A 24,202-nucleotide genomic window follows, 5' to 3' on the forward strand; every position below is an offset into this window, starting at 1 on the left:
TCTTGAGGCCTCAGAAGATGCCACAGAAAGGGACTGGATTAATTAGTCAGCTGGGAGTGGGTTAATTCGCTTAAGTTCCTTTCAAGAGCAGCAAACAGCAAGGCAGAAAACAGTTGACATCTCCCCCTCCAGGCTTCCTTCTCCAAAACAAAACATGCCATGACCAAGCTCTGTGCTCCTTTCTTACCACCCAAACACGCTCCTTCCTTCTGGTTAAGGGCACTCCCCTGTTTCCAGCCATTGGTCTCGCAGCCCTTTGCTGAGCAGGGCAACAAGAATGGGGCAGGAATCTCCTCCTCCCTGGAAGATGACATCAAAGTGGGGTGAAATCCTTTTCTAAGTGCTGCAAAACGTATCCAGCTCCTTCTTGGAAACACAGATTTTTTTTTCTAGTTTTTGGCTAAAAGTATGACAAATAAATGCTCACCCAGTCCTGGGGCTGGGATGGATGAGGGCAAGTTTCCAAGAACAGCAGATAGTTTCTGCAGAAGTTTTTGGGCAACCGGAAACAGAATTTCCCACCCCAAAAAAGTTTAAGCTGGAAGGCTCTGCCCTGCCTTTGTTTATACCTCCCTGCCCCTCCAGATCTGTACAAATAGCTTGCTCGGGGTTGCATATCAGTCTGGAGCCAAGGACAGAACCCAGGCATCCGGCTCGTGGTCAGGGGAAGAAGACACTGCCATCCCTTTGGGGAGAGCTGGTCCACATCTGGGTGTGGGTTCTCCCTCTCCTCTGTGGCAGGGGCAAGACAGGAGACGGCTGGACCGGCTCAGACCCAGGGCCCATCTCTGCCAGTCTCCTGCCTCCCAGTGTCACCCCATTGCTCTGTCTTGTGCAGGGGAAGGTTTTGCCTTGGAGAAACCAGCTCCCCGTGATGCTGGAGCAAGGGCAGGTGAGTGCAGCAAGGCCCTTGCAGGGCCTGACACGTGGGTTCACAGCCCTTGGGGCAGAGGCAACCCAGCCCCGGCACAGGCTGCCAGGTGCACCAGTGTTTTGCACCAATGTAAAAAGCTGGAAGTTTCCAAGCAGAGGCTGGAAAGGAGTCTGCCTGGGCTGGAGCAGGATCCGGCATCTGGCAGGGGGCTGAACTAGGAAGTCTGAGCTTCTGCATCCAGTCCTATGATTTCAAACGATCTGGTGCAAAACCAGTGCCTGTACCGGCCCCAGCGCCCTCCTTATAGCACAGGATTTAGCCCCTAGCTCAGAGGGATTCCCATCTCGGGAACCACATCCTTTTAGCATCCTGCTGGAGGATTCCTCAAGGCACCCACACTCAGTTCTTACCCGGCACCTGGGGTGTGCAGTCAGGACAGCCCAAGCTGCAGCCGACTGGGAGCATCTCAGTCTCCTCCAGAGGTGCCTAGCACCCTCTGCCAGGCCATAGTGGACGAGCACTCAGCCCATGCTCGTTCGCTCCATGCAAGCTCTAGGCTGCAAGCTTCCTGCAGTGTGCCATTGGCCAGCTTTGCTCCTCCCCAACACTGCTCCAATATTAGTCTCTGCCCACGGATAAACAGAGAGCCGCCAGAGCGGTGAGAACATGGATGGTGAAGCGGCCCGTGGCCGTGCCTCTCTCCTGCTATTTCTCATGATGCTGATCAGCCTCTGGCCAGGTGAGTGAGACTGTCCGCAGGGTGGAGCAGAGCCAGGCACGTGGCAGCAGAGGGGACGGGTGGGTGATGTGAACTGCAGGAAGGAACAAGGGCTGGAAGGGAGACCATGGACCCAGCAGGTGGGTTTCTCCCTAGTGCACCCATCTAAGTGCAGGGGAGCAACTGGATGCTGAATGAATACCAGGGAAAAAGCAAGGACAGACGCACAGAGGCTTAAGGATCCTCTATCCCAGCCAGCAGAGGTCTGTCACTAGCTGTTTTCTAGAGCATTGTCTAATCAGGCCAGTAGATGCTGCGTCTGAGCGCGTGAATTCAAGGATTCATGACCGGGTCATGCAACACGCCTGATTTCTTCCTTCTGCTGGTGATGCCAGGGAAAGGAGCCTGCTCCACACAAACTTGTCTTCTGACCTTTTCTGTGCCACAATCCAGGCACTCGGCTGGTTAGGAGCAGGGCAGCATGGCCTGGCCCATTTGTAGCAGCCAAGGGGCTGATGTGGATCCCCCCCAAAACAGCTTCCTTATCTTTCACTTGGAGAATCCGTGGATGTGCTGCTTCTCCCCCGACTCTAAGGGAAAACCACAGCAGGAAGATCAGATTACCAGGGAGCCCTGCGTCCCTCAAATGCAACCCTCTGGCCAGATTTAACATTGCCCGGTAATTGAAGCATCCTCATCCCAGTCTCAAGCTCTGCTGCTCTGCGATGTGAAGAGATATCACCACAAAACCAGGAACCGCTCTAACAAGATGACTTAGGACTTTGCAGCAAGTTGTGAGTTGCTCCGTGATGCTTTGGCAGAGTTCAGACCTGGGACAGAAACTAGGTAATGCTGAACAAACCCAGGTGCCTCCCCTGCCGCTTCCTCCTTTTGTCACATTATTAGACCTGCGCTAGACTAATTCACATCCAGACCTGACCATGGGGATTTAGTCCCAAGCAGCTCAAATTTGTAACCGTTGTCTGGATAAAGCAAAAATAAGTCTCTCTCTGGAGCATTCGTAAGCTCAGGTTTAAGCCTCTTCAACTCTTGGACTTTTCCGTTGTAATCCGGGGCTCTCCTACAAACGCGCAGATCTTGTGGGTTGAGAGCAGGGATTTGCTGAGATTAATGTGTTGCAGGCAACTTCTGGGTAAACAAGATAAAATTCAGCTGCTCCAACGAGCTCAGGAAACGTTGCGATTGTAACAAAGTGACCCAGCTTCGGCATTTTTTCCGACCTGTCATTTCCTTAGAAGAACCCGAACAATAAAGCGGGGACCGCGCACGCCACTACCATATAGGTAATGAAAGAGCAGCTGGCAGCCTGAAACGGATGTCGAGATGTCAGAGGGACCCACGCGCCAAAAGGTCAGATGGCCGCTGGCAAACGGCTCGGAAAACCAAGTGGAAAAATGCCGGGTGTGGAAAGAGCAGAAGCACACGTCTTGCATCCTGTTAGTTGCTGGGACGTGCTTTTGTTTTAACTGCCAGCCTTAAAATGAACTACAAAGCGGTCATGAGAACAAAACATGGCAGCGGTGTCGGAAGGCAATCCAGGGATTGAGGTATCAGATTCATAGGTTTTGTGGGGGTTGGTTCTGGGTTTTGTAAGCCTAGGACAGTTGAAGAGTGTGTGGGCTCCTGAATCGCATGGACCTGACTGACCCAGCGCTCAATCCAGCAGTTTGTTCTGCTTTTGAGGCATGATCTCAATTTCCTGCTTGGCTCTACACTTCCCGTGCCTCTAGGAAATGGGAGGAATAACACTCCCCTACTTTGCAGAAGTCTGCTAATATGGGCTGCTGCCTAGGGACATAGGGTAGCACACCTTTAAATAGCAGGTGAGCCCTACAGGGGGGACTCACCATGTTCAGAGGCCAGCCAGGACAGCAGCCCAGGGCTGCATCTTAGTGGTCTCAGTGGTCCGCGCTGTGCTTTGATCGTAATGTGTACAAACATCCTCAGTGGTCAACTCATCTCGTCTCTCCTGTGTAACCAGCTGACGATGCAGCTGGGCCCCAGCTGTACATCCAAAAGCAAGTGGTGGGAGCATCCTCAGAGCCTGACATTTTGGGGGAAGGTAAAGGCAGCTGGTTTGGGCTTGACATGCTGTCCTGAGGGCACGGACATCTCCTGTCTCCCTGTATGCAATGCTGCAGAGCCCAGAGAGCACTTCCCACAGCCCCGGCTATGAGATGGGAGCCGAGTCATTATGTTCTCTGGAACTGGGAGTTTTGTGCATGCAGCATTTTCAGGTCTCAGCTGCCTCCAACGGACCAGATTTTCAGATAAGGTCGGGTGCACGAAGCGCTGTGTCTACTGGAAAATCCAGCCCCGGCAGTGGGTGCTGAGGTTGAAAGCCAACCTTGAGTTCTAAAAAAAAAAAACCAAACCATTTGATTTAAATCAGTGCCTGGTACCATAGAACGGTTAGATGCGGCCTGAGTTCCCTTGCCATCCTTTTAGCTGCTTCCTTTCTCTCTCCCCAGCCTTGCCCTGTAGCAGATCGAACATGCACAGTACAGGAAAGCATCCCGCCAGCTCCAACCCATCCAGAAAGAGTCCACCTCCCGCCATCCCCCAAAAAATAAAACCCCAAATGGCCAAAGAAAAATAAAGGTGGTTGCAAATATTACAGTGGGTTCTCCCCTCTTTGCTACAGCCTTTGTGTGTCCTGTTTGGATTGTTACCCCTGTGGGGAAAAGTGGGGGGTGTTGGGGGGGGGGGTCCAATGTGTGGCACAAAGGGGCCTTGATCTGGTCCGCTAGCAGACCACACAGTTTTTGCAGTAGCAGTATGGGTAGCATTGCCAGGTGGTGCTTCTACACCATCTTCTACGTTTGCTCTTTCAGCGTGCGAGTGAGTGGTCAGTCTTGGGAAGACGTGCTGTGTGAGGGCAAAGCTCTGGGGGGAGGGAGCAGGGGATTCGCTCTCTACCAGGGACTTCATTCTGGGGGGCAGAGCTGTCCTGTCATGGCCCCGGTGCTGGGCAATCCTTCCTCTCTCTCAGCTCTACGAATTCAGAAGGGAACAAAATGGCCGGAGAGGCGGCCGGGAGCAGAGTTTTGCAAGAGCCAAAAAGAAAATCCAAGAAAGGCAAAGAGGACTCAGTTCAGGCCATGCACCAGGACCCACAGAGACACTGCAGGGAGGTCGCTTGTAACTTGGCCGGCCGAGGGTTTAGGCACAGCCAGTGCTGCTGGGTTTAATCTTCTTGGATACTCAAGGCACATCTGCTTCTTCTGCCTTGCAGCAGGAGACCAGAGTAGGGAAATCACAGTCCATGCTGCTCCCTTTGACCTGGTTTATGTCGAGCATTGATGTCTGAGAGGTGGCAGCAGGATCCAGGGACCACTCCGCCCATCACCAGGGTGGGGGAATAACTTCCAGTTGACTTTGGGGTCTCTAGCCATGTAGTGCAGTGCTCTCGCCCTGCCCCCAGATGTGGCTTTGAGCTGACGTGACTCTGTGCAAACCAGGATACATGTTTTTTTAAGACCAGGGAGACTGATTGCCCATGGTGACCCCCTAACAGGTCTCAGACTGTTTCCAGCGGTTCCTTGTCCCCAGCTCCAAGTTCCTAATGGAGCTGGATCCAGAGCTGGCCGGTGAGTCTAAAAGTTTCCTGGAGTCCTCAACACTGAGAGGTGCCCCGAGGCCAGACCCCGGGGATGAGCATCAGAATCTGTCTAGATGGGTCTGTGGAGATCTCAGTGGCTGCATTGGGTAGGAGCATTGCCAGCAGATCGAAAGGAGTGATCCTTCCCCTCTGTTCAGCACTGGGGAGGCAACATCTGGAGTCCTGTGTCCAGTTTTGGGTCCCCCACTACAGAAAGGATGTGGCCGCACTGGAGAGAGTCCAGTGGAGGGCAATGAAAATGGTTCAGGGGCTGGGGAACATGACTGGTGAGGAGAGGCTGAGGGAACTGGGCTGATTTAGTCTGCAGAAGAGAAGACTAAGGGGGAATTTGGCAGAAGCCTTCAACCCCCTGCAGGGGAGTTGCAAAGATTTCATAGATTTCATAGACATTAGGGCTGGAAGGGACCTCAGAAGATCATCGAGTCCAGCCCCCCACCCAAAGGGCAGGAAGTCAGCTGGGGTCATAGGATCCCAGCAAGATAAGCATCCAATTTACTCTTGAAGGTGTTCAATGTAGGCGCTTGAACCACCTCCGCTGGCAGGCTGTTCCAGACCTTGGGGGCTCGGACAGTAAAGAAATTCTTCCTTATGTCCAGCCTGAAATGGTCTTGCAATAGTTTATAACTGTTCGACCTCGTCATCCCTTGGGGCGCTCTGGTAAACAAATGTTCCCCCAGATCCTGGTGGTCACCCCTGATAAACTTATAGGTGGCCATCAGATCACCCCTGAGCCTGCGCTTTTCCAGGCTAAAGAGCCCCATGGCTTTCAGCCTGTCGCCGTAAGGTCTGCTTTCCTGACCTCTGATCATGCGCGTGGCTCTCCTCTGGACTCTCTCAAGCTTCTCCACATCCTTTTTGAATTGTAGAGCCCAAAACTGGACGCAGTACTGCAGCTGCAGCCTCACCAAGGCCAAGTACAAGGGGAGAATGACGTCCCGGGATTTGCTTGAGAAGCATCTATGGATGCAAGCCAGCATTTCGGTTGCTTTACTAGCCGCAGGATCACAGTGCAGGCTCATGTTCATCTTGTGTTCAATGATGACCCCCAAGTCTCTTTCTTCTGTAGTGCTATCCAACGTAGCACTGCCAAGCCTATAAGGGTGCTGCAGGTTTTTCCTCCCAAGGTGGAGAACCTTGCATTGTTCGGTGTTAAACACCATGAGGTTCTCGTCTGCCCATTTGCTGAGCCTGTCCAAGTCTGCCTGGATCACCCGCCTATCTTCTGGCGTGGATGCTTTACCCCAAAGTTTGGTGTCATCGGCGAACTGGCCAGTCCGCTCCTGACTCCAACGTCCACATCATTAATGAAGATGTTGAACAGTATGGGTCCAAGGACAGAGCCTTGGGGGACCCCACTGGTCACAGGGCACCATGATAAGTGACTGCCATCAATCACAACCTTCTGGGTCCGGCCACGGAGCCAATTTCCCAGCCAGCGGATCATGGTGGACCCAAGGCCACAATTAGCCAGTTTGGCCAAGAGGTGATCATGGGATACCAGATCAAAGGCTTTTTTGAAGTCAAGATATATGACATCAATCTCTTCTCCCTTGTCCAGATGATGGGTCACCCGGTCATAGAAGGAAATGAGATTGGTCAAGCAAGACCTACCCACATCAAACCTGTGCTGGCTATCCCTCAGGATGTTGGCGTCAGCCAGTCCACTAAGGATGGCCTTGTTCATAAACTTTTCTAAGATCTTCCCCGGGATAGAAGTCAGGCTGATGGGCCTGTAGTTAGCCGGATCCACTCTCCTCCCTTTCTTGAAGATCAGCACCACACTGGCCTTCTTCCAGTCTTCGGGCACTACACCAGCACGCCAGGAGTTTTCAAAGATCCGTGCCAGGGGCTGGGCTATGACGCTCACCAGCTCCTTGGGTACCCTGGGGTGTAACCCATCAGGGCCGGCTGACTTGAAGGTGTCCAGCTTCTGAAGGTGTTCCTTCATGAGGTCAGCATTGATGGAGATCAGGGGATCTCCCTCACCCTGACCTCCCTGTCCCATAGCAGGCATGGGCATCCCATGGGACTGATGAAAGACTGATGCAAAGTACTTATTTAATAGGTTGGCTTTTTCCTGGGCGTCAGTTGTCAGTTGCCCCATCTGGCTCAGCAGGGGTCCAGCGTTGCCTTTGTTTTTCCTCTGGCTCCCCACATATCTGAAAAAGGACTTTTTGTTGTCCTTGATGCTCGAAGCTAGTTGGAGTTCAGTTGCAGCCCTGGCTTTCCTGGTTTGCTCCCTGCAGGACCTGGCCAGCGCAAAATAATCCTCCTTGGAAGTGAATCCCATCCTTTATAAGCCTTTCTTTTTAGCCTCAGGAAGTCTGCTAGGTCCCTGGAGAGCCAGGGGGGGCTGCTGTGTTCTCTTGCTGCCTTTCCTCTGAGCTGGAATCGAATTAACTTGTGCTAAGAGGATGGAGCTGGACTGTTGTCTATGGTGCTGGCTGGGGATGTGGCCTGCAGCTCTCAGTGGGAGTTGTGTCTGGGTCTGGACTTCCCCGCCGGCTGAAAGCTGCCCTTTGCCTCTCATGAAGTTCCCCCTCCCTGCTGCAAAAATTCATTCACCACTGCCCCGGGAAACCTGCAAAAACCAGCCCTGCCATCAATCTGGCAAATGCACCACTAGATGGTGGGTGCCCCTACCCCACCCCAAACCTAATCTCAGCACAGCATAGTGGGCATTTAGATGGGCCAGTATTGACAGCCAGAGATATTAGGACTCCTTGTTTTCACTTCTGGGTAAGAGAGTTTTGTGGCCAGGCACGGCTGTTTGCGGGGGGATTTAGCCCAGGATGGCACAGGCGGCCAGGGACGGACCTATGGTGGAAAGGAGGAACCGATACCGTTGTGGTCTCCGCGCCCCGACTAGCCAAGCAGGCAGTGAAGGAGGCTGTGTGGGGGCGCAGCCATCCGCAGGGGCTCCCCCATCCTCCTAGGGGCTGTTGCACTGCAGAGATCCACAGAGATGCGTGGGAGGGGGGAAACGGGGCCGCTTTGAAACTGCTGCTTTGAACAGACCTGGGGCCTTCCCAGGTTCCCCGGAAGCTGTCTGTAAAACCAACTGAGCCCACAAGTCCCAAGGGAATTTTTGGCACTGGCCAGACCCTCTACTCGGCTGGGTATCCTTGGCTTTGGCGGGACCATTGTATCAGAGGCCCAGCCCTGTGTCAGGATGCTACATTGGCACTGTACAAACTCAGGACAAGGGATCTCTGTTCAAGGGCATGTTCTAGTGAGGCACTAAAGCCCAGATCCTCCAAAGCTGCCAAAGTCCCTGGAGCCCAAGCACCCCTAAATACGTCCTTGCTGGGTGAGATTCGCCCCTGCCCAGATACTGCAGGGATCAGGGTGCTGCTTGAGCACCCCTGGCAGGCGGGGCTGGGGCTCAGTGCTTCGAGCAGCATCTTGCTTCCTTCTCGTGCTGCCTCGGTGGCCCCCAAAGCCTTAGGACAATGGGAAGAGACACAGCCCAGATAGGGGTGTTCCCCGCAAGCCTTCGCTCTGCTGATGTTGCTGCAATCCCGTGTTGCTAATGCTCCTTGTGCCTCTCTCCGCAGACCCCCCAGCCAGCCATGCACAGGCCCCACCACACCTCATGCAGCCCACGGCCCGCCAGGTGAACGGGGTGCTGGGCAGCTCGGCTTGGCTGTCTGTGTCCCTGCCTCCGGGGGCGCAGGTGAAGGCAACAGAATGGAGCTTCACCGCGGGGCCAAGCAGCGCCATCGTGGTGGCAGAGTTCAACGCCGGGAAGCTGGAGCGGCCGGATCCCGGTGACCGGTTCCGGCAGCGGCTGGAGGTGCCCAACGCCACAGCGCTGGGCATCCGGGCACTGCAGCGGGATGACAGCGGCAAGTACAGTGCCCGCGTGAAACTGCACCCGGCGGTCGTGGAGGATTACGACTTTCACCTCGCCGTCTACGGTAAGAGCCTGGAAGTCCGTCAGGGCTCTGAAACACAAGCAACTCCTGCGCTGGCTCTAGGCCTCACCACTGCTCATTGTTGGCAGATCCAGAGGGGGAGTCAGGTGAGGGATGAGGGGACTTGCCTGAGGCCACCCAGAGGCAGTGGCAGAGCCCAGGTTCCCACTGGTGCTCTAACCGCGTGGCCTAGAGATTCGCACCTCACGCCCACTTGGCACCTTCCTCCTCACAAAGTTCACACGTGTGTGTCTGGCATGACCCGCTCTCCACTTGCATTAAATCTCTCCAGCTCTGGTGTCTCTCTGAGCCCCAGAGATGGAGACGAAGAACTGTGCAAGTGTCTTGGTGGGCACCGATAAGAGACCGCTCCTTCCCCTGGCCCTGGCCTGAGTGAGCCCCAAGGAACAGGAGTATCAGAGATGGTGAAAGTCTGGGCATCTCCTCAGGGCCTGATGGATTTTGGGTGCTGGAGGCTGGGGCACATGCCAGGGTCGGGGTGGAGGACGCTTGCCAGGGTGGCTTGGTCTCTGCAGTGTCAGATCCAACTGCCTGTCTCCCGCATGCAGAACCAGTGCCAGCACCCCGGGCCCACTGCCAGCTTCTGGGCAGCACCCCAGAGTGGTGCAACGTCACACTGCATTGCCAAGCACCCAGCCAGGCCTCTGTGAATGTGACCTGGGGGATGGGCAGCCCACCACGCCCACTGCGGTTCGAGCCACACCAGCTCTCCGCTGACGGCCGGAGCCTGCGCCTGGCCCTGCCGCCCAGTGTCTGGAACGCCACCTACACCTGCAGCATCAGCAACCCCGCCGACCGGAAAAGCGCCTCCTTCGACCTGCATGCCACCTGCCTCCGGGAAGGTGAGGGGCTCAGGGCCTGGCCTTGCATGGCTGCTCCAGGGACTGGGATCGTGGGACTGCTGCTGGAGGACCCTGGACAAGCATCTCCCCCTTCTCAGAGCCTCATGTCCCCACTGTCATGACATGGGGGTGCATTTGCAGCCACTGAGTGCTCTGGGGACAGGAAGGGAGAAGCACAAGGCTGGAGGCAGTGCCTTTATGGCACCCCATGTTCTCCGTGCAGTGGGGAATGGGACCAGCTAGCATGAGTGAGCTGTGGGGCATGCAGCCAGCACAGTGATGGGCTGTCCCTGTCCCCACCAAACCCCCACAGCCAGTCCCAAGCACCCTCCTAGCTCCCCCTCGGCCCTGACCCGTGGCCCCTGCCATTCCAGACCGAGACTCGTCCTCCTCCAAGCCAGGCTACGTGGTCCTGACTATCATCCTGCTGGCACTGAGTATTGGTGGTGCTGTCTGGTGCTGGCGCTTCAACAAGAAGAAGTCGGCCCAAGCCAGTAAGTCCTGGGGATGCCAGGTGCTATGCCATGCCTCAGGGAGCTGGGGCTTTGGGAGGGAGGTGCTGCACTGCAATGGGTCTGTTTGCACCTGGGAAGGCATGAGACCACGCAATGCCCCTTTGGAGAAGCATCCACCGAAACCCCCCGTGTCTCGTCTGGCTGGCACCTGCACTGCAAGGCATTCTGCACAGCCAGGGGGGTTGGGGCACAAGGAGGGTGCAGCTGCCCAGATCAAGGTGCTGGGGGTGGGGAGAGCTGGGGGGTCTCACCCACCTCTCAGCCTCATGCTCTCATTGCAGCTGCAACCCCCCCAGTCCCAGCTGAGCCCAGCTCCTTGGACCCCCAGTACGCGGAAATCCTGCGGAGGAGCCCTCCAGAGGGCAACGACCAGGTGAGGTCTGCTGGGAGCAGGCAAAAGGTGAAGGCTTTGTGAGCAGGCGGGAACATGAGTTCAAATCCTGCCAGCACATTTGCCCAACACTACTTGGGAGGCAGCCCCATCCTCGCCTCCACTGCACTCAGCAGATGTGGAGCTTCCCGGGGCCCTTTACTGAAACTGGGGCAAGAAACAGCTCTCTGGTGCTAGGAGATAGGGCTGCTGCCACCATGGCATGGCTTTATCTGTCCTGGGGAGTTGATGACTTGGGGTGCACCGCAGAGCCTAGGCAGCCTGTGCCCTCTGGTTGTGCAGCCGGCGCCAACAGTGCACAAGTGGGCACGTGTGCATCTCGTCCTGGGAGCTGCTTGCTGCTACGCTGCACTTCAGGTGCAGGGCTGTGGTGGCCTCTGCCTTGCTCCCATCGCTGTGATGTGTGTGTATGCAGGGGAGGGGGGGATATGGTGTGTACTTGTGTGTCCTCTCTAGGAGCTGCTGCTCTCTGCTGCATACCCCTTTAGCGGGGTTGATGCTCCCCTCCCTAGTGTGTTGCCCCTCACTGGGGCAGAGAGGGCATACCATGCCAGGGGAAGCCCATGGTTCAACCCCACTGGCAGCCTGGGGAGGGGGCAGACCAGCCCACAGTCAGCTGGCAGAGCAATGGTGACGGCCTCCTCTCCACTTCAACCTCAGGCCCTGCGGCACCTGGATGGCACTGTGGACCGGCGCTTGCAGAAGGAGGCACTCATCACCACCGTGTACGACCAGATCCACCCGACCCCAGCAAACGCAGCCGAGGTCACCTAAACTGAGCAACGTAAGGGCACGCGCCCCTGCTTCCCAACAGATCAAGGGAGAAGCGAGGTCCCCAGGGGCTGGGGAGGCCGGGAGAGGATGCTCTTCTGAGCCTGTTATCATGGGCCCCTCGCTGCATGGGGGCCCCAGGACCAAGCCTCTGGGGGATAGAGGGGGTCAGGCCTTGTCTACACTTGGCTGTGCTGGTTTCACTTGAAACTGGATCAGGAACTGAGTCGGTTACATTGACACAAGCCATTCCATTTACACCCAGTGGAGATGAACCTGATCCGGATTTCTCCCAGGGATGGGGCGAAGCATGTGAACAGGGGCTGCAACCAGAACAGGGCTCAGCCATCCCCAGTGTCCCCTTAGGAAATGTCCTGAGCAACAGACGGGATCTCCAGACTCGCCTGTGCTGGAACATGTTTGTCCAAGGGGTTTGGGAGCATGTGAGCATGTCTCAGGGCAGGGCTTGGACCAGGGGACCCTACACCCCTATGAGTGGCCTCAGGGACCTTTCTCCTTCCCCCAGGACCCAGCTGAGTGGGAGCTGCGGGGTCGTTGCCACCCAGCGCCCTGGCTTCAGCTCACCCGGTGCTCTCCTGCCCCATGGCTCTCCTACCACCTTGTGTTTTACAACCTTCCCTGTGCCCCCGGAGCCTGCTGGGGAAAAAGGGACTGGAGCTAAGGCAATGGAGCTGGCTGCGGTGGGAGCAGAGGCTGTAGTTCCCGGGGTGCAAGCCACCGAGAAAAAAGGCCAGAAAGGAGAGGAGCCAGGCTGCACCGGGGGGCACGGCCCATCCAGAAGGGACATCAGCAAAGCAGAGAGCCACGGTCCCCCTCCCCGCGGGGCTGCAAGCCGGGCTGCAAGTGGAGCATCGTGGTGGCAGAGGACAGGTTGCTGTGCCCCTCCCCAGCTCTGAACAGGATGTGGCCATAAGAAACCATTGATCTCCACGTGCCGGGACCTTGAGCTGCATTTATTTTGTTCAGTGGTGCTCAGCGAGCTGCAACGCAGCAAAGAGAAGCAGGACTGATCCACTAATGAGAGCTTTGATGTGGGGAGGGTCAATGCTGCCTGGCTCCAGGGTACAGTCCCAGCAAGGGGGAGAGGCAGCTGGAGCATTAGGGAGGGGAAAAGCTGGCAGGGTAAAGAGAGACAGCTGGAAGGGTGAGCTGCAGCTGGTTGGGACTGAGGGTGACAGGGCCGGCTGGGGTTGCAACGTGGCACAGGGCCTGGAAGAAGCATCCCCATGATATTCCTGGGTGGGTGAAAGGTGCAGGGCTGCCTGGGGCTGGTGGAGGAGCAGCCCCAAGATCACAGGTATCCCTTCCCAGGACCACGGTAGATGTGCTGGTGAGCAAATTAGCAGGGAGGTGCCAGGAGTTGCATGTTACCAGGTGGAACCTGCTAAAAGGTGTATTGACCAGAAAATGTACTTTGCTCACACGCACTTCCCTAGAGCTGGGATGGGACGGGAGCGGGGTGGGATCAGTGCCTGGGAAAGGCCCAGGCCTCCCACTGATGGCAGCAGGCTGCAGCCCAGAGTGAAGCGCCCTGATGAAAGGTGTATTGACCATCTGTCAAGAGATGGACTTTGCTCACACGCACTTCCCTAGCAACTCTAGAGCTGGGTTGGGACGCACGGTGCGGTAGGATCGGTGCCTGGGGTGAAGCGTGGATCTGAGCCCTGCCCAGAGCAGCCTTCTGGGGGTCCAAGACCCTCATCCCCAGCCCTGCTCCCTTCTTGCCCTGGGGGGGTGTTACTGCTGTCTATAAAGGGGGTATCTCCATTCCCGTTTCCCTCTGTGTATCCAGCTAGGATGGGTGGGGAGCGCTGGTGCTAGGGTTACCCCCTCTGTCCTTGATCCAGAAGGGATCTGGCTCTGGGCTGGGACACGGGGCATTATCAGGATGAAACAAGTGAGGATGAGTTGGCAGGCAGATCTCATGTGAAACGTGTGTGTATGTGTGTGTACATGTGTATATGCGTGTGTGTGTGTGTGTGTACATGTGTGAAGAAATCACCCCAACCCCAGCGTGTCTCAAAGTCCTCTCTTCTTTTCCCCACTTCTGTGAGCACATGTAGCAAGGCAGGCGTCTGTTCCCGACAGGGTATGCCTCTGCGTTCATGCAAATATAAGAAAATTATGAAAATTAGCAGCCGGTTGCAGTAGTCTGTGGGGACGTGAGGTGGGTGGGCAAGAAGAAGAGCAGCTCTGGTTCTCACTGCCCCATTGTTCAGCCCCAGTGCTATGAATTCCCAGACAATCCTGCCCTGGGAATAGGGAAGTTCACCTCTTGCCACTTCCCTATTTGGTGATCCCAGAGCTATCTGCATCCTGCCCCAACCAGGACCAGCTCAGTCCTTTGTGTCCGGTCTCAGCCGGGACCGCTTCGCTTTCCTGCCGGCAGTCTTCCTCCAGCCTGCTCTGGTCCAAACAGCCGGTCCCTCCTGCGGGACCGCAGCCCAGGGCAGTGTGGGACCTGCCCTCGGGCACCTGCTGCAGCCGGCAGGGTAATCAGCACGTGTCCGGTCAAGCCTGGCTTAGTCAAACTGCTGTCGCGCAGGTTGCCGTGTAACTAGGCCATGTCGACCACAGGCAGGAAATGCAAGGGTGACCTGCCCTGCAGCTTGAGAGACAGCAGCCTGCCCTCCGCAGCTGAGCTGTTGTGACAAGGGAGCTGCAGGCCCCTGGGGTGCCGCCCATGGCCCTGTCTGGCGGGGGACAACAAATGGGTGCCACGAACAGGTGCATCTATAACATTGCCACCATCACGCCTGGCTGTGCACGGCAAAGAGCGTTGGGGAGGCTGCTTTATGAGTGGCCGGCCTGAGGGAAAGCTAAAAGGGACAGAAATATGAAGCAGGTGGTGATGGGAGAGGGCTGGAAGAAGCATTGAGATCCCCAAGGGGCTGCGGGCACGCAGCTCTGGGTGCAAAAAGTGTCTGGAAGGGAGAGGCAGCCTGTTCTGTGATGCTTGCAAAGCCCTTGGCTTCTTCCTATGTCCCCTCCCCGTGCAGGCTTAGTGAGCAAGGAGATGAGCATGCACTCTCACTTCCCCTTGAGCATTTGCAGCTCCGAGATCTTCGCAGCTAGTGCTTCAAGGCATGGCCTGCAAGAGCCCGCTGGCCCCAGGGATGCTACTAAGACTGATTGGCTGCTGGGCAGGTAAGCTAACACGCAGGCGGGGACACAGGTGTTTAGCAGTAAACAGGTGGCTTATTGTTAGTGAGGCAGAGCCACTCTTCCCTCTGCTCTTTAGTCCTGCTGCTTCTAGCTCGGGAGCTCTGAGCTCCAGGTGGAGAGAAAGGCATGGAGGTGGCCTCTGTCCCTGTCTTGCTGCTGCTCAGCTCTTGGACAGGTGAGTGGGCAAATGCTGGCTTGTAGCCCACGTCTTCCCAGCTTGAGATAAGGGCAGGAAACAGATCGGGGCAAACAAGGGGAAGGTTTGCAACTGCCTCTGCCCATTTTCCCCCTATGGTAGCACCCAGCCGACCTATTTAGAGAGATGCAGAAGCTCCTACCTGGCTTGAAGTGCTGCAGGTCAGACTAGGTGGGAGATGGGGAGGGTGCTGGGTGTCAGGTGAATGCTGTTGGGCTGCTATTTTTTTTATATGCAGCTGCCAGTCATGAGAAATAGCTGCTCTACCTTACCTGCTTATTCACCAATTTTCATAAATTGTAGTTCTAGAAGATTTTCATATTTCTGGGGTTAAAACTAGAAACACCAGGGTCATGAGTGGAGTTTAAACCTTCTCATCCTTGGTAAACCCAACAAACTCACGAGCCTGGGAAAACTTTATGGTGGTTGGAGGGCTGTTTGGCTGGGTGGACGGAAAGGAGCTGGTCTCTGCCGGCGCAGTGGGTTTGCTCGATTCGCTTGCCGGCAAGGTTCTTTGGGTGGATGCGATATCTTTTATTAGACCAACTAAATAGCTGGGAAAAAAAAAGTTCTTTCTTTGATTCTTTTGTGTACTCACTGCATTAAGGAAAGCAGCTCTGCTTAGAGCTGGAAGTGCTTTGCAGCTCTGAATACTCATCCAGCCCCGGGGTGTTAAGTCTAAAGGGTCTGAGCAATGCTTCTTCAGTTCTCTGACTGGTTTTTTGGATTTGTTTTGCTCTTTGTTTTTTCTTGGCTTGTCAGAGGAGAGTCCTAGCCGGTTCCCACCCCTGCTTTGTTCTGGATCTGGGAGGGGATGTTACCCCTTATCTCAGTGCAGGGCTAGTGTGTGGGTTCTTGGCATGGAAGCTGTGGGGTTAGGATTGGACCCCAGCTTAGGGGCAGGACACTTAAGATGCCTGTAAATATTGATTTGATTCGAGATGAGGGAGAGGCTGAGAACTGCTGGTCTCCATTGTATCCTGGCGGGTGCTATTCTGTAGTTTAAGTTTAAAACAAAGCCCCCAGAGCAGCTCTCTTCCCTCTTCCTTTCAAAGTCCCAAGAGGAAATCGCAGCACAAGTCCTAGCTGTCTTGGGAAACTATCACTTTGCAGCCCGGGGAATCTGCAGAAAACTCTTTGTCTCATGCCTGGTGGGTTAGCCCTGGGGTGGGGGGAGCTGTTTCTAGCCAAACTCGGAAGGAATTGGCCCTGGCCTGTGGTTTCACACTGTGGTGCCCTGAATTTGCAGCCCCGCCATGCAGATCTCAAAGAAGAACGTACTTTGTGCTGCTTTGGAGTAAGGGAATGGAGAGGCGGAGAGGCAGAGCGGCAGGGCTGTGTCCTGTGAATGCTCCTGGCTGAAATCAGGCATGGGACACAGAAAATGAGGGTGGGAAGGGACCTCGGGAGGTCACATCTAGTCCAGCCCCCTACTCAAAGCAGGACCAACCCCAACGACATCATCCCAAACAAGGCTTTGTCTACCCAGGTCTTAAACGCCTCCAAGAATGGAGATTGCACCACCTTTCTGGGTTGCTTGCTCAAGTGCTCTACTACCCTCCTCGTGAGAGGTTTTTTCCTAATATCCAACCTGCCTTACTGCAACTGGAGCCTTTTGCTCCATGTTTTGTCACCTACCACAACTGAGAACAGTCCAGCTCAGTAGTTTTCAACCTTTTTTCATTTGTGGATCCCTAAAAACAATCGAATGGAGGTGTGGACCCTTTTGATCTGTAAGCGTGGGTATTCATGTACTTTTCATTGATCGCAGTTATTTTTCGTGGACCCTTAGGCATAACGTGCACGCCTTCAGCAGTCTGTGGACCACAAAAACCACTAGTCTGGCTTCATCTTCTTTGCAACCACCCTTCAGGTAGTTGAAGGCTGCTGTTAAAGCCCCCCTCTGTCTTCTCTTCTGCAGACGTCTGCCAGTTAGACAAGGTGCTGGATACCACTCGCACGAGGCTCAGGGACCCTGGGTGTGGGGTTGGGACCTCTAATTTTTGCCCCTTTTGCAGCAGAGGCTGCCTCTGCAATTCCACCCTCTCCTGGCAGCAGTGCAGCTCCTCATGCTCCCTCCCAGGGCTTGTGGATAAGGGGCTGATGTGGCATTGAATAGTGAATACAGATGGCATTGAATAGCATACATTCATTCATCCTTGTTATAGGAAAGATCTCCCTCGAGGCTGGCCCAGGTCTCTGCATTCACCTCCCCCAAAGACCAAGGTGGGGTTCCCAACCTGCCTCCCATCCAGCTGTTGAAATGCAGCTGTGGGTCAGAACTCCCTGAACTGGAGGGGGCCAGGCAAACTGTTCTGGATCAGTCCCGTGGCTAAATAAAACCTTAATGCTCCACACACGTCAGGCTTAGGATGACAGCCCCAGATCTATTTTAAGGTTAAACTCCACAGATTTGATCCTCTGGTGCCCAGCAGCATGTGCTGTCATTTATCCCCTCCAAAGCGGATCTAAAATGGCACTGTTCTGCTGTTCTGCAACACGTCGTGGCCCCGGGCACAGCTGGAGGGGGCAGGAGAGTCTGTAACGCTGACAGCAAGACCTGCCAAGGGAAAGCCCTGGCCTTGAGCCAGCAGGCAGGTAGCTGAGCAGAGGCTGGTGAGGCTGCGAGCTGCAGAGACCATGTTTGAGGATAAATATTAAGACTAGTTTATTATTCTGTAGCTGGTGAATACAGTACACAGAAATGGAGGCCTCGCCTCTGGCACACCTCCGGGACACCAGCCTGTTCCTGGCAGAAGGACACAGGTGGCACTGGAGCTAACCCAGACACCAGGATCAGCACAGGCTGGTGCATCCTTGTTCTCTGTTGTTGGCAAACCAGCATTTCACACCTGCTTAGGCTGGGTTTAAATTATTGCACAAGCTAATACAGAGGCTGAGCATAGCCTGGCCTGGGGCCCGATCGCCGAGCTACCATGAGCGGCTGATAAACCCACACCTCTGCTCCTGCTCTAGATTATTTTCATATAATAGAGACCACTGGGTGCTGTGGTCAGGGTAGAAAGCGGGGTGCAAGCTGGAGCGTGCGGCATAGCAGCAGCTGCCTTTGTGCTATACAGGCTGCACAAAGGGGCTTCAACCGGAGCGAGACTCTGGTGTTTCTCCAAAGGGCTGGTTGGTGGTGGGTTTCAGAGCAGGGGGGTGGGGGCGTGTGTGTGTGTGGCACGCATGTCTCAGCCTCCGAAGCCTGCAGCTCCGTGCAGCAGGTGCTGGCACGTGCTGGGCGTGCGCCTGTTACAACCCAGCCTGTGGTTTGCCGGGTTCTGCGCTGGGCTGTGGTTCCCTGTCATTTCAGCTCGCAGACTTTGCAAACCAAATCGACCTCGTTGACTGACCCAGAGTGTGTGCAAAGAGGCAAGAGAGAGGCAGACAAATCCACCTGGCCGAGCTCAGAGCTGAGAAATAATTAAATGTCATTAAGAAGTCACCCCCTTCCCCCGCCTTCTGGAGACGAGCTCTGCATAGTGCAGGAAATCAGCGTCTCATAATTTTGACCACCAGAAGCTTTAATACAAAATTGGCTCTGTGATGTGGAAGCCTGATCTCCCTTCCTCTGTGTAATCGCATCTGCCTGTCCCTTTTAAAGCCCTGGATCTGAGTGATAAGCAGAGGCTGCTGGGCTGGGGGGATGGAGGGGGGGAGGGGAGGGCGATTAGATTCAAATTTAGTAATACCCAACTTTTGTATCACCTTCCCCATCCCAAACCTCTTCAAGAAAATTGGAGCCAAATCCCACGGTTCTCACTCAAGTGGAAATGACACTAGGGATGGGAAGTGGGGCTGGACTGGGAGCTGGGTAGAAGGGTTTGGGACACTGGTCCTGCACTGGGACTCGGGAGATGCGGAATAAATTCCTCGTGCTGACAGCATGCAAGACACAGGGTGTTTCTGGATTGGCTCTTCCCCACCTCCCCGCCATTCAGGCCGGGACTAATGTTTTTTTTTAATAATATATTTATTTCATATGCCCAGTCAGATCATCCAAATCAGTTCCAAATCATATAGATTGAGCAGAACTCAATCTTTCCAAAAAACATATCGACTGAGCTCAGTGATACTAAACACCACGTATAGTGCTACAACCGGCGAGCATCCTCCATCCCAGACCTTTCACACTGGGACTTGGGATATTCCCAAATCCACTGGCAGGCATTGACTCTGGGATTTATTCAGCAAGAGCCAGAATAAGACGGAAAAGCGACCGCTTCTCGGGTGGGGCAGGATTGAGGCTCAGCCAGGCGCAGCGTTGCAGCAGAGCGGGCTCAGGATCGCGGGGAAGAGGACCCGGGGTCTCGCTGCAACAGCAGGGCTTTGCTGGGCGGGGAGAGTGGAAAAAGTGGGGCGCTGAGACGGAGGTGCCCTGGGGTCTTGATCATCAGTGAGATTCAGGGTAGGGGAACACTTCCCACCTTTCACGTCATAGGGAGATAAATGGGCTCCATGACACATCTGGCCGCTTCCAGGGGCTTTGCCTACAGAGACTGTGGCCCCCTTGTTACAACCGTTTCTTACTTTTTTAATTGTCCTGTTTCTTAAGGTCTCTCAATGACCACTGCCCTGCCCACAGCCCACCAAATGAATCGGGTGCTGGGCGGCTCGGCCTGGATGTCCGTGTCCCTGTCTCCAGGAGAGTTGGTGAGGGCGACAGAATGGAGCTTCAGCACAGGGGCGGGCAGCGCCATCATGGTAGCAGAGTTCAGCACTGCGCAGCTGAAGCAGCTGGATCCCGGTGGCCAATTCGGGCAGCGCCTAGAGGTGCCCAATGCCACGACGCTGGGCATCCGGGAGCTGAAGAAGTCTGATGGTGGCATGTACAGTGCCCGCGTGAAACTGCACCCAGCGACAGTGAGGGACTGTCACTTCCACCTTGCCATCTACGGTATGGGGCTGGGGGGCAATGCTTAGTGCTGGGCCCCTGTGCAGCCCATCTGGTTTCCAAAATGGGTACAGGGGAGGATTGCAGCCCTCCTGTCTGTACCCCCAAGGCCCAGTCTGCCGCTCTAGGACCTAGGTCCAGGGACAGAGCTGGACGGGCACTCAGGGCAAGCTGTCCTCAGGGTCTTAGGGATGTGTTTGTGGGGGTCCAATGCTCTGCTGCCTAGAGCCAGACTCACCTGGGAGAGGTGGCTACAGTCGAGCAGGGAGGATGATGGCTGGGGAACCCGGGCAGTTCAGAGCCTCCAGTGCCAACACCTATGGTTGGCTTCTTTCGAACTCAGAGCTGGTGCCAACACCTGAGATCCTGAGCCAGGTGCACCCCAGCACACTGGGCTGGTGCAACCTCACACTGCGCTGCCAGGTGCCCACCACAGCTGCCATGAACATCACCTGGGGCACAAGAGACCACCTGCAAGATCTGGCGTGGCACCACATCTCAGCTGATGACCAGAGCCTGCACCTGGCTCTGCCCCCGGGCACCTGGAACGACACCTACACCTGCAGCGCCAGCAACCCCGCCGACCGGAAAAGCACCTCTGTGGCCTTGCAGAGCCTCTGCCCGAGCAACACCACACGTGAGACCTGTTCTCCTGGCGGATTCAGTCGAGCCCCCGATGGGCGAGGGGAGGGGAACCCGGGAGGCAGCTGGTTCCTGGCCATGCGTGTGTATTTGCACAGTGCAGACAGATCCTGTTTCCTCATAATCCCCATCCCCTTTTAAACCCTGCTGCCAAACTGAGCCCTGGAGTTCAGGACCCACCAAGCAATTCCCCCATCAGCCTGGGAACTGATTCATGCCATTGCAAGCTCCTTAGGGGCACAGACCCAAGGGGGTTTGGGCACTGCAATCTCCTTTGGTTTCAATGGGACTTGGATCCTAAACTTCCCATTGAAAGCAATGAGGAGCAGAGGTGCCTAAATCCCCTGGGAAACATTTGGGCACCATGCTTCATCTCTAAAGCATCTGGCCAGATGTTCCCCTGGTCCCAAATCCTTGTTTGTAGGATCTGCTTGGCACCAAGAGCTGTCACAGGCCCCCAGCTCTTGCCAGGCTGTGGTGTGTTGCGCGGGGTGGGGGGCACATCTTTCCCTGCACCGGACCACCCTGGGAGATAGTGAGCGATGTTGTTTTTCTGGTTGCAGATGCCACCATGTGGTGCTTCCTGTCCATTGGGCTGATTGTCGCTGTGGGCATGTGCTTTGGTGCCTGGTTCTGGAGGAGGAGGAGGAGGAGGAGGAAGAGGAAGCCAGCTGGAAGAGGTGGGTCCCTGCTCTTTGCAGGAGCTCCATCTCAGTGACCTGACCCAGCACTGGAACAGGCCTTGGGAGGGCTGGGTCCTGCTCCCTGCTTTGCTGCTGGGTGCCTCTGAGCAAATTCTTGCCTTATGCCTCAGTTTTCCCATCTGTGAAATGGGATGAGATGGGGTTTGTTATTCGGTGAAGAGGACTGATCACTATACATGATAATCCTGCCCTCTCCTCAGTCCCCATGCAAGACTGTCCCAGTGAGCCCCAGTACACGGAGATCAAGAGGAGGAGACCGCCGGAGGGAGATGAGCAGGTGAGTCCCTGCAGGAAGAGACGTCCTGGTGCCCTCTGCTCATGGGGACTTGTACAGTGCAGAGATCCCCAGACCCCGGCCTTGCCCCCGTCCTCTTGACCCCATACCGTTTCCCACCAGTTTGTTTGTGGCAGGGGCCCTTTGTCTTCCAGCTGCACAAAATGCCCCATCAGGGACCGGAAGCCTGTGGCTGCCCTCATCACCCCTTCTTGCCAGCCGGGAGTTGTTATTGTGACTGCCAGCTTCCTTCTCCCAGCTGCTGCGAGACATCCCAGGGAGCCTGGCGGAGCTCTCCCGTGCCACCCAGACAGGGCACTATTGCCTGAGTCTGACGCCAAGACGTCCCCCTTTGCAAGGGAGTGGCATAGTCTTTACTTCTTGTCCTAAAGTTCTCTGCAGCTGTTATGAAGCTGTCAGGCCCCACCCCAGAGGCAGCTGCATCCAAGGACGGGACAAAACTGGCACTTCCATATCATCTATTTTTTACTTTGGCAAAACCCCTTGGCTTCCCTGGCTCTCTTCAGCCGGGCTGGATGCAGGGTGTTTCCCAGGACTGGCAGGTCCGTGAGGATTTTTCCCTGGTCTGTTCCAGCCGGGAGCGCCCTCGGTCATGGACCTCCCAGCTGATCCCCGCAGGGGACCTGGCAAGGACAGCCCCTGCAGCCAGCGGCTGATCCAACAGCTGTTTCCACTTCTGCCTCATCCTTCTCTTGTAGGTCCTGAGCTCCCCGCCTGAGAGCCCTGCTCAGAGCCTTCTAAAGCCGACGCCGGTCACCAGCATCTATGCCCAGATCCAGCTGAGCACACCTCGGCTCCTCACCTAGGCCAGGTGAGGCTGTGGGGAACACGGGGCTCTGGCTACGTCTGCAGCACCCATCCAGGCTGCTCCCGTCTGGACAGAGCTGGGGCCATGCCTGTCAGCTCTCAGGGCAGTCTGGAGGACTGGGAAACCCCCATCCATCCTGAAGCCCTGACGGGGAAAGGTTTTTCCTGCATGCTCAGACCTCCGAGGGCCTGTGGGAATGGAGCATCCCGTGCTGGCGCTCAGCACCGACCTCTCTGGAGGGCACCAAACCTGTCCAGCCCCCTGGAAAGTTGGGGACAGAGGGAGCTGTGGGTGGGGGCAAGGGCAGGATCTTGGGCAATGGGGCCTGCAGGTTCCCCCCCACACCTTGGGAAGGGAGTGTAGAAGTGGGAGGCTAGGTTCCTGGGTCTGGGCAGAGGGGGGCTGGTGCCTGGCTTCTCTCCCTGCTGCAGGGAAAGGCACGAGAGCCAGGACGCCTGGGTTCCCTGCCCATTTCTGGGAGAGGCATGAGTGTCGGGACGCCTGGGTTCTGGCTCCTGCTCATGCTCCCGTGCTTCTTTTACAGGACTTCCTGGCTCCGAGAGAGGCTTTTATGTGGAATTCTCTGCTGAAGTGCTTTGAAATTCCTGAGCCAAAGCCAGCGCCCTCCCCCCGTCTCTCGCTCGCACGCACGCACGCATGCAGGCCTGCACTCGCACGCCTGCCTTTGCATGTGCGTGCACTCGCACACATGCACACCCTGCCCAGCGTCCTTGTCACATTTGACCCTTCCCCTCCGCTTTGCTCCAAACCAGGAGCTCGCTCTGCCTGGCCCCGGGGCTGGATGTGGGTGGCAGCGGCAGCAGCAGCAGCAGCTGGTCTGTTGGCTCCAGGGCTGCAGCCGCCTGGGCCTGCCAGAGCTGGATTTCCAGTAGCTCCTTTGATCCTCTTCCCCATTCAGCTCTTGACTCTGCTTCTCTCTGGAGACACCCATGCCTCCGCCTGGCCCCAGCCTGGGAGCAGCCCCACACCCCCCTGCCAGTAGGGCTGTGTCAGAACAGGGTCCTTGCCAAGCGGGGTCCCCAAAGACATGACCGGAGGGGGCAGGTCTTGGGGTGCAGCTAATGTAGGGTCAGGGGATGGAGGTCAGTGTGTGAGCTGGCGAGTCCTGGGCAGGCTGGGCCAGGGGCTCTGTACTCACCCCCTGATGGTGCAGGGCTAGCCAGGCTCTTGGGGCTGTGCATGGAGCTGGCCCTGATCCCTCTTGGCTTGTCTGCTCGATGACTCCCGTCTGCCAAGCAGGACATGCCAGCCAGGATGCCCTAGGAAGGACTGCCCCATGGCTCTGCCCAGGCCTGGGGGCAGGCAAGAGACCCCCTGGAGTGACCTTTGCCCTTTTGCACTGCTGGAGGGTTAGGGGGGCGTCTGGCTCAAACTTCTCAGAGATGGTGCAGCCACTGGGACCCAGCAGAGCAGCCAGACAGAGGGGATGCTGGCCAGGCTAGGCTCTCCCAGGCAGAGGGGCCAGGAGTACAACCCCCACCCCGTCCCCCCCCAGGCAGGAGGGACCTGGCCTGGGGGAAGATCAGGCTGGAGTTGGGCAAGGAGCTCCCCACCATCACAGGCTGTGAAGCCTCTTCCTCAAGGTGTTTCCTTAGGGCTGCACAAGATGCAAGTTCCAGCCCAGGGGACTGGAGAGGAAAGGGAACCGGCGAGGGTGCATGCGCCCGCATCTCTTGTGCTATGAGTAAAGAGCAATGGTGGTTTGGATCTCATGTGAACTCAGAGTGTTCTTACCTCAGGAAAGGGAACCGGTCCCCCAAG

At 56.2% G+C, this 24,202-nt stretch overlaps 2 protein-coding genes across 3 annotated transcripts; both read left to right on the forward strand.

Moving 5' to 3' along the window:
* Nucleotides 1-1,504: 1,504 nt before the first annotated feature.
* LOC149861120 (SLAM family member 8-like) lies at nucleotides 1,505-13,840 on the forward strand. 2 transcript variants are annotated; one of them, XM_090053252.1, is made up of 7 exons: nucleotides 1,505-1,613; nucleotides 8,793-9,155; nucleotides 9,722-10,015; nucleotides 10,390-10,509; nucleotides 10,812-10,903; nucleotides 11,582-11,705; nucleotides 12,219-13,839. In XM_090053252.1, the coding sequence occupies exons 1-6, from the start codon at nucleotides 1,541-1,543 to the stop codon at nucleotides 11,693-11,695; spliced, it is 1,056 nt and encodes a 351-aa protein (XP_089909378.1). In that variant the 5' UTR covers nucleotides 1,505-1,540; the 3' UTR covers nucleotides 11,696-11,705; nucleotides 12,219-13,839. The 2 variants fall into 2 exon arrangements, with proteins under 2 accessions (XP_089909378.1, XP_089909379.1); XM_090053253.1 differs by lacking the exon at nucleotides 1,505-1,613 and adding an exon at nucleotides 1,739-3,160 and having other exon boundaries at nucleotides 12,219-13,840.
* A 1,012-nt stretch (nucleotides 13,841-14,852) lies between these two features.
* Nucleotides 14,853-24,148, forward strand: LOC149861121 (SLAM family member 5-like). The gene is made up of 7 exons (XM_090053254.1): nucleotides 14,853-15,053; nucleotides 19,633-19,974; nucleotides 20,315-20,608; nucleotides 21,177-21,293; nucleotides 21,518-21,594; nucleotides 22,311-22,423; nucleotides 22,965-24,148. The coding sequence occupies exons 1-6, from the start codon at nucleotides 15,005-15,007 to the stop codon at nucleotides 22,416-22,418; spliced, it is 987 nt and encodes a 328-aa protein (XP_089909380.1). The 5' UTR covers nucleotides 14,853-15,004; the 3' UTR covers nucleotides 22,419-22,423; nucleotides 22,965-24,148.
* Nucleotides 24,149-24,202: the final 54 nt, after the last annotated feature.

Source organism: Crocodylus siamensis, chromosome 6 (genome assembly GCF_052110815.1).
Source record: "Crocodylus siamensis isolate JL-2025a chromosome 6, ASM5211081v1, whole genome shotgun sequence".
Taxonomy (NCBI): domain Eukaryota; kingdom Metazoa; phylum Chordata; order Crocodylia; family Crocodylidae; genus Crocodylus; species Crocodylus siamensis.

Coding starts and splice junctions, on each gene's coding strand:
- LOC149861121 (XM_090053254.1), top strand. CDS start 15,005: ATGGAGGTGGCCTCTGTCCCTGTCTTGCTGCTGCTCAGCTCTTGGACA. Junction 15,054..19,632: donor GCTGCTCAGCTCTTGGACAG/GTGAGTGGGCAA, acceptor CTGTTTCTTAAG/GTCTCTCAATGACCACTGCC. Junction 19,975..20,314: donor CTTCCACCTTGCCATCTACG/GTATGGGGCTGG, acceptor TTTCGAACTCAG/AGCTGGTGCCAACACCTGAG.
- LOC149861120 (XM_090053252.1), top strand. CDS start 1,541: ATGGATGGTGAAGCGGCCCGTGGCCGTGCCTCTCTCCTGCTATTTCTC. Junction 9,156..9,721: donor CTTTCACCTCGCCGTCTACG/GTAAGAGCCTGG, acceptor TCCCGCATGCAG/AACCAGTGCCAGCACCCCGG. Junction 10,904..11,581: donor CTCCAGAGGGCAACGACCAG/GTGAGGTCTGCT, acceptor CTTCAACCTCAG/GCCCTGCGGCACCTGGATGG.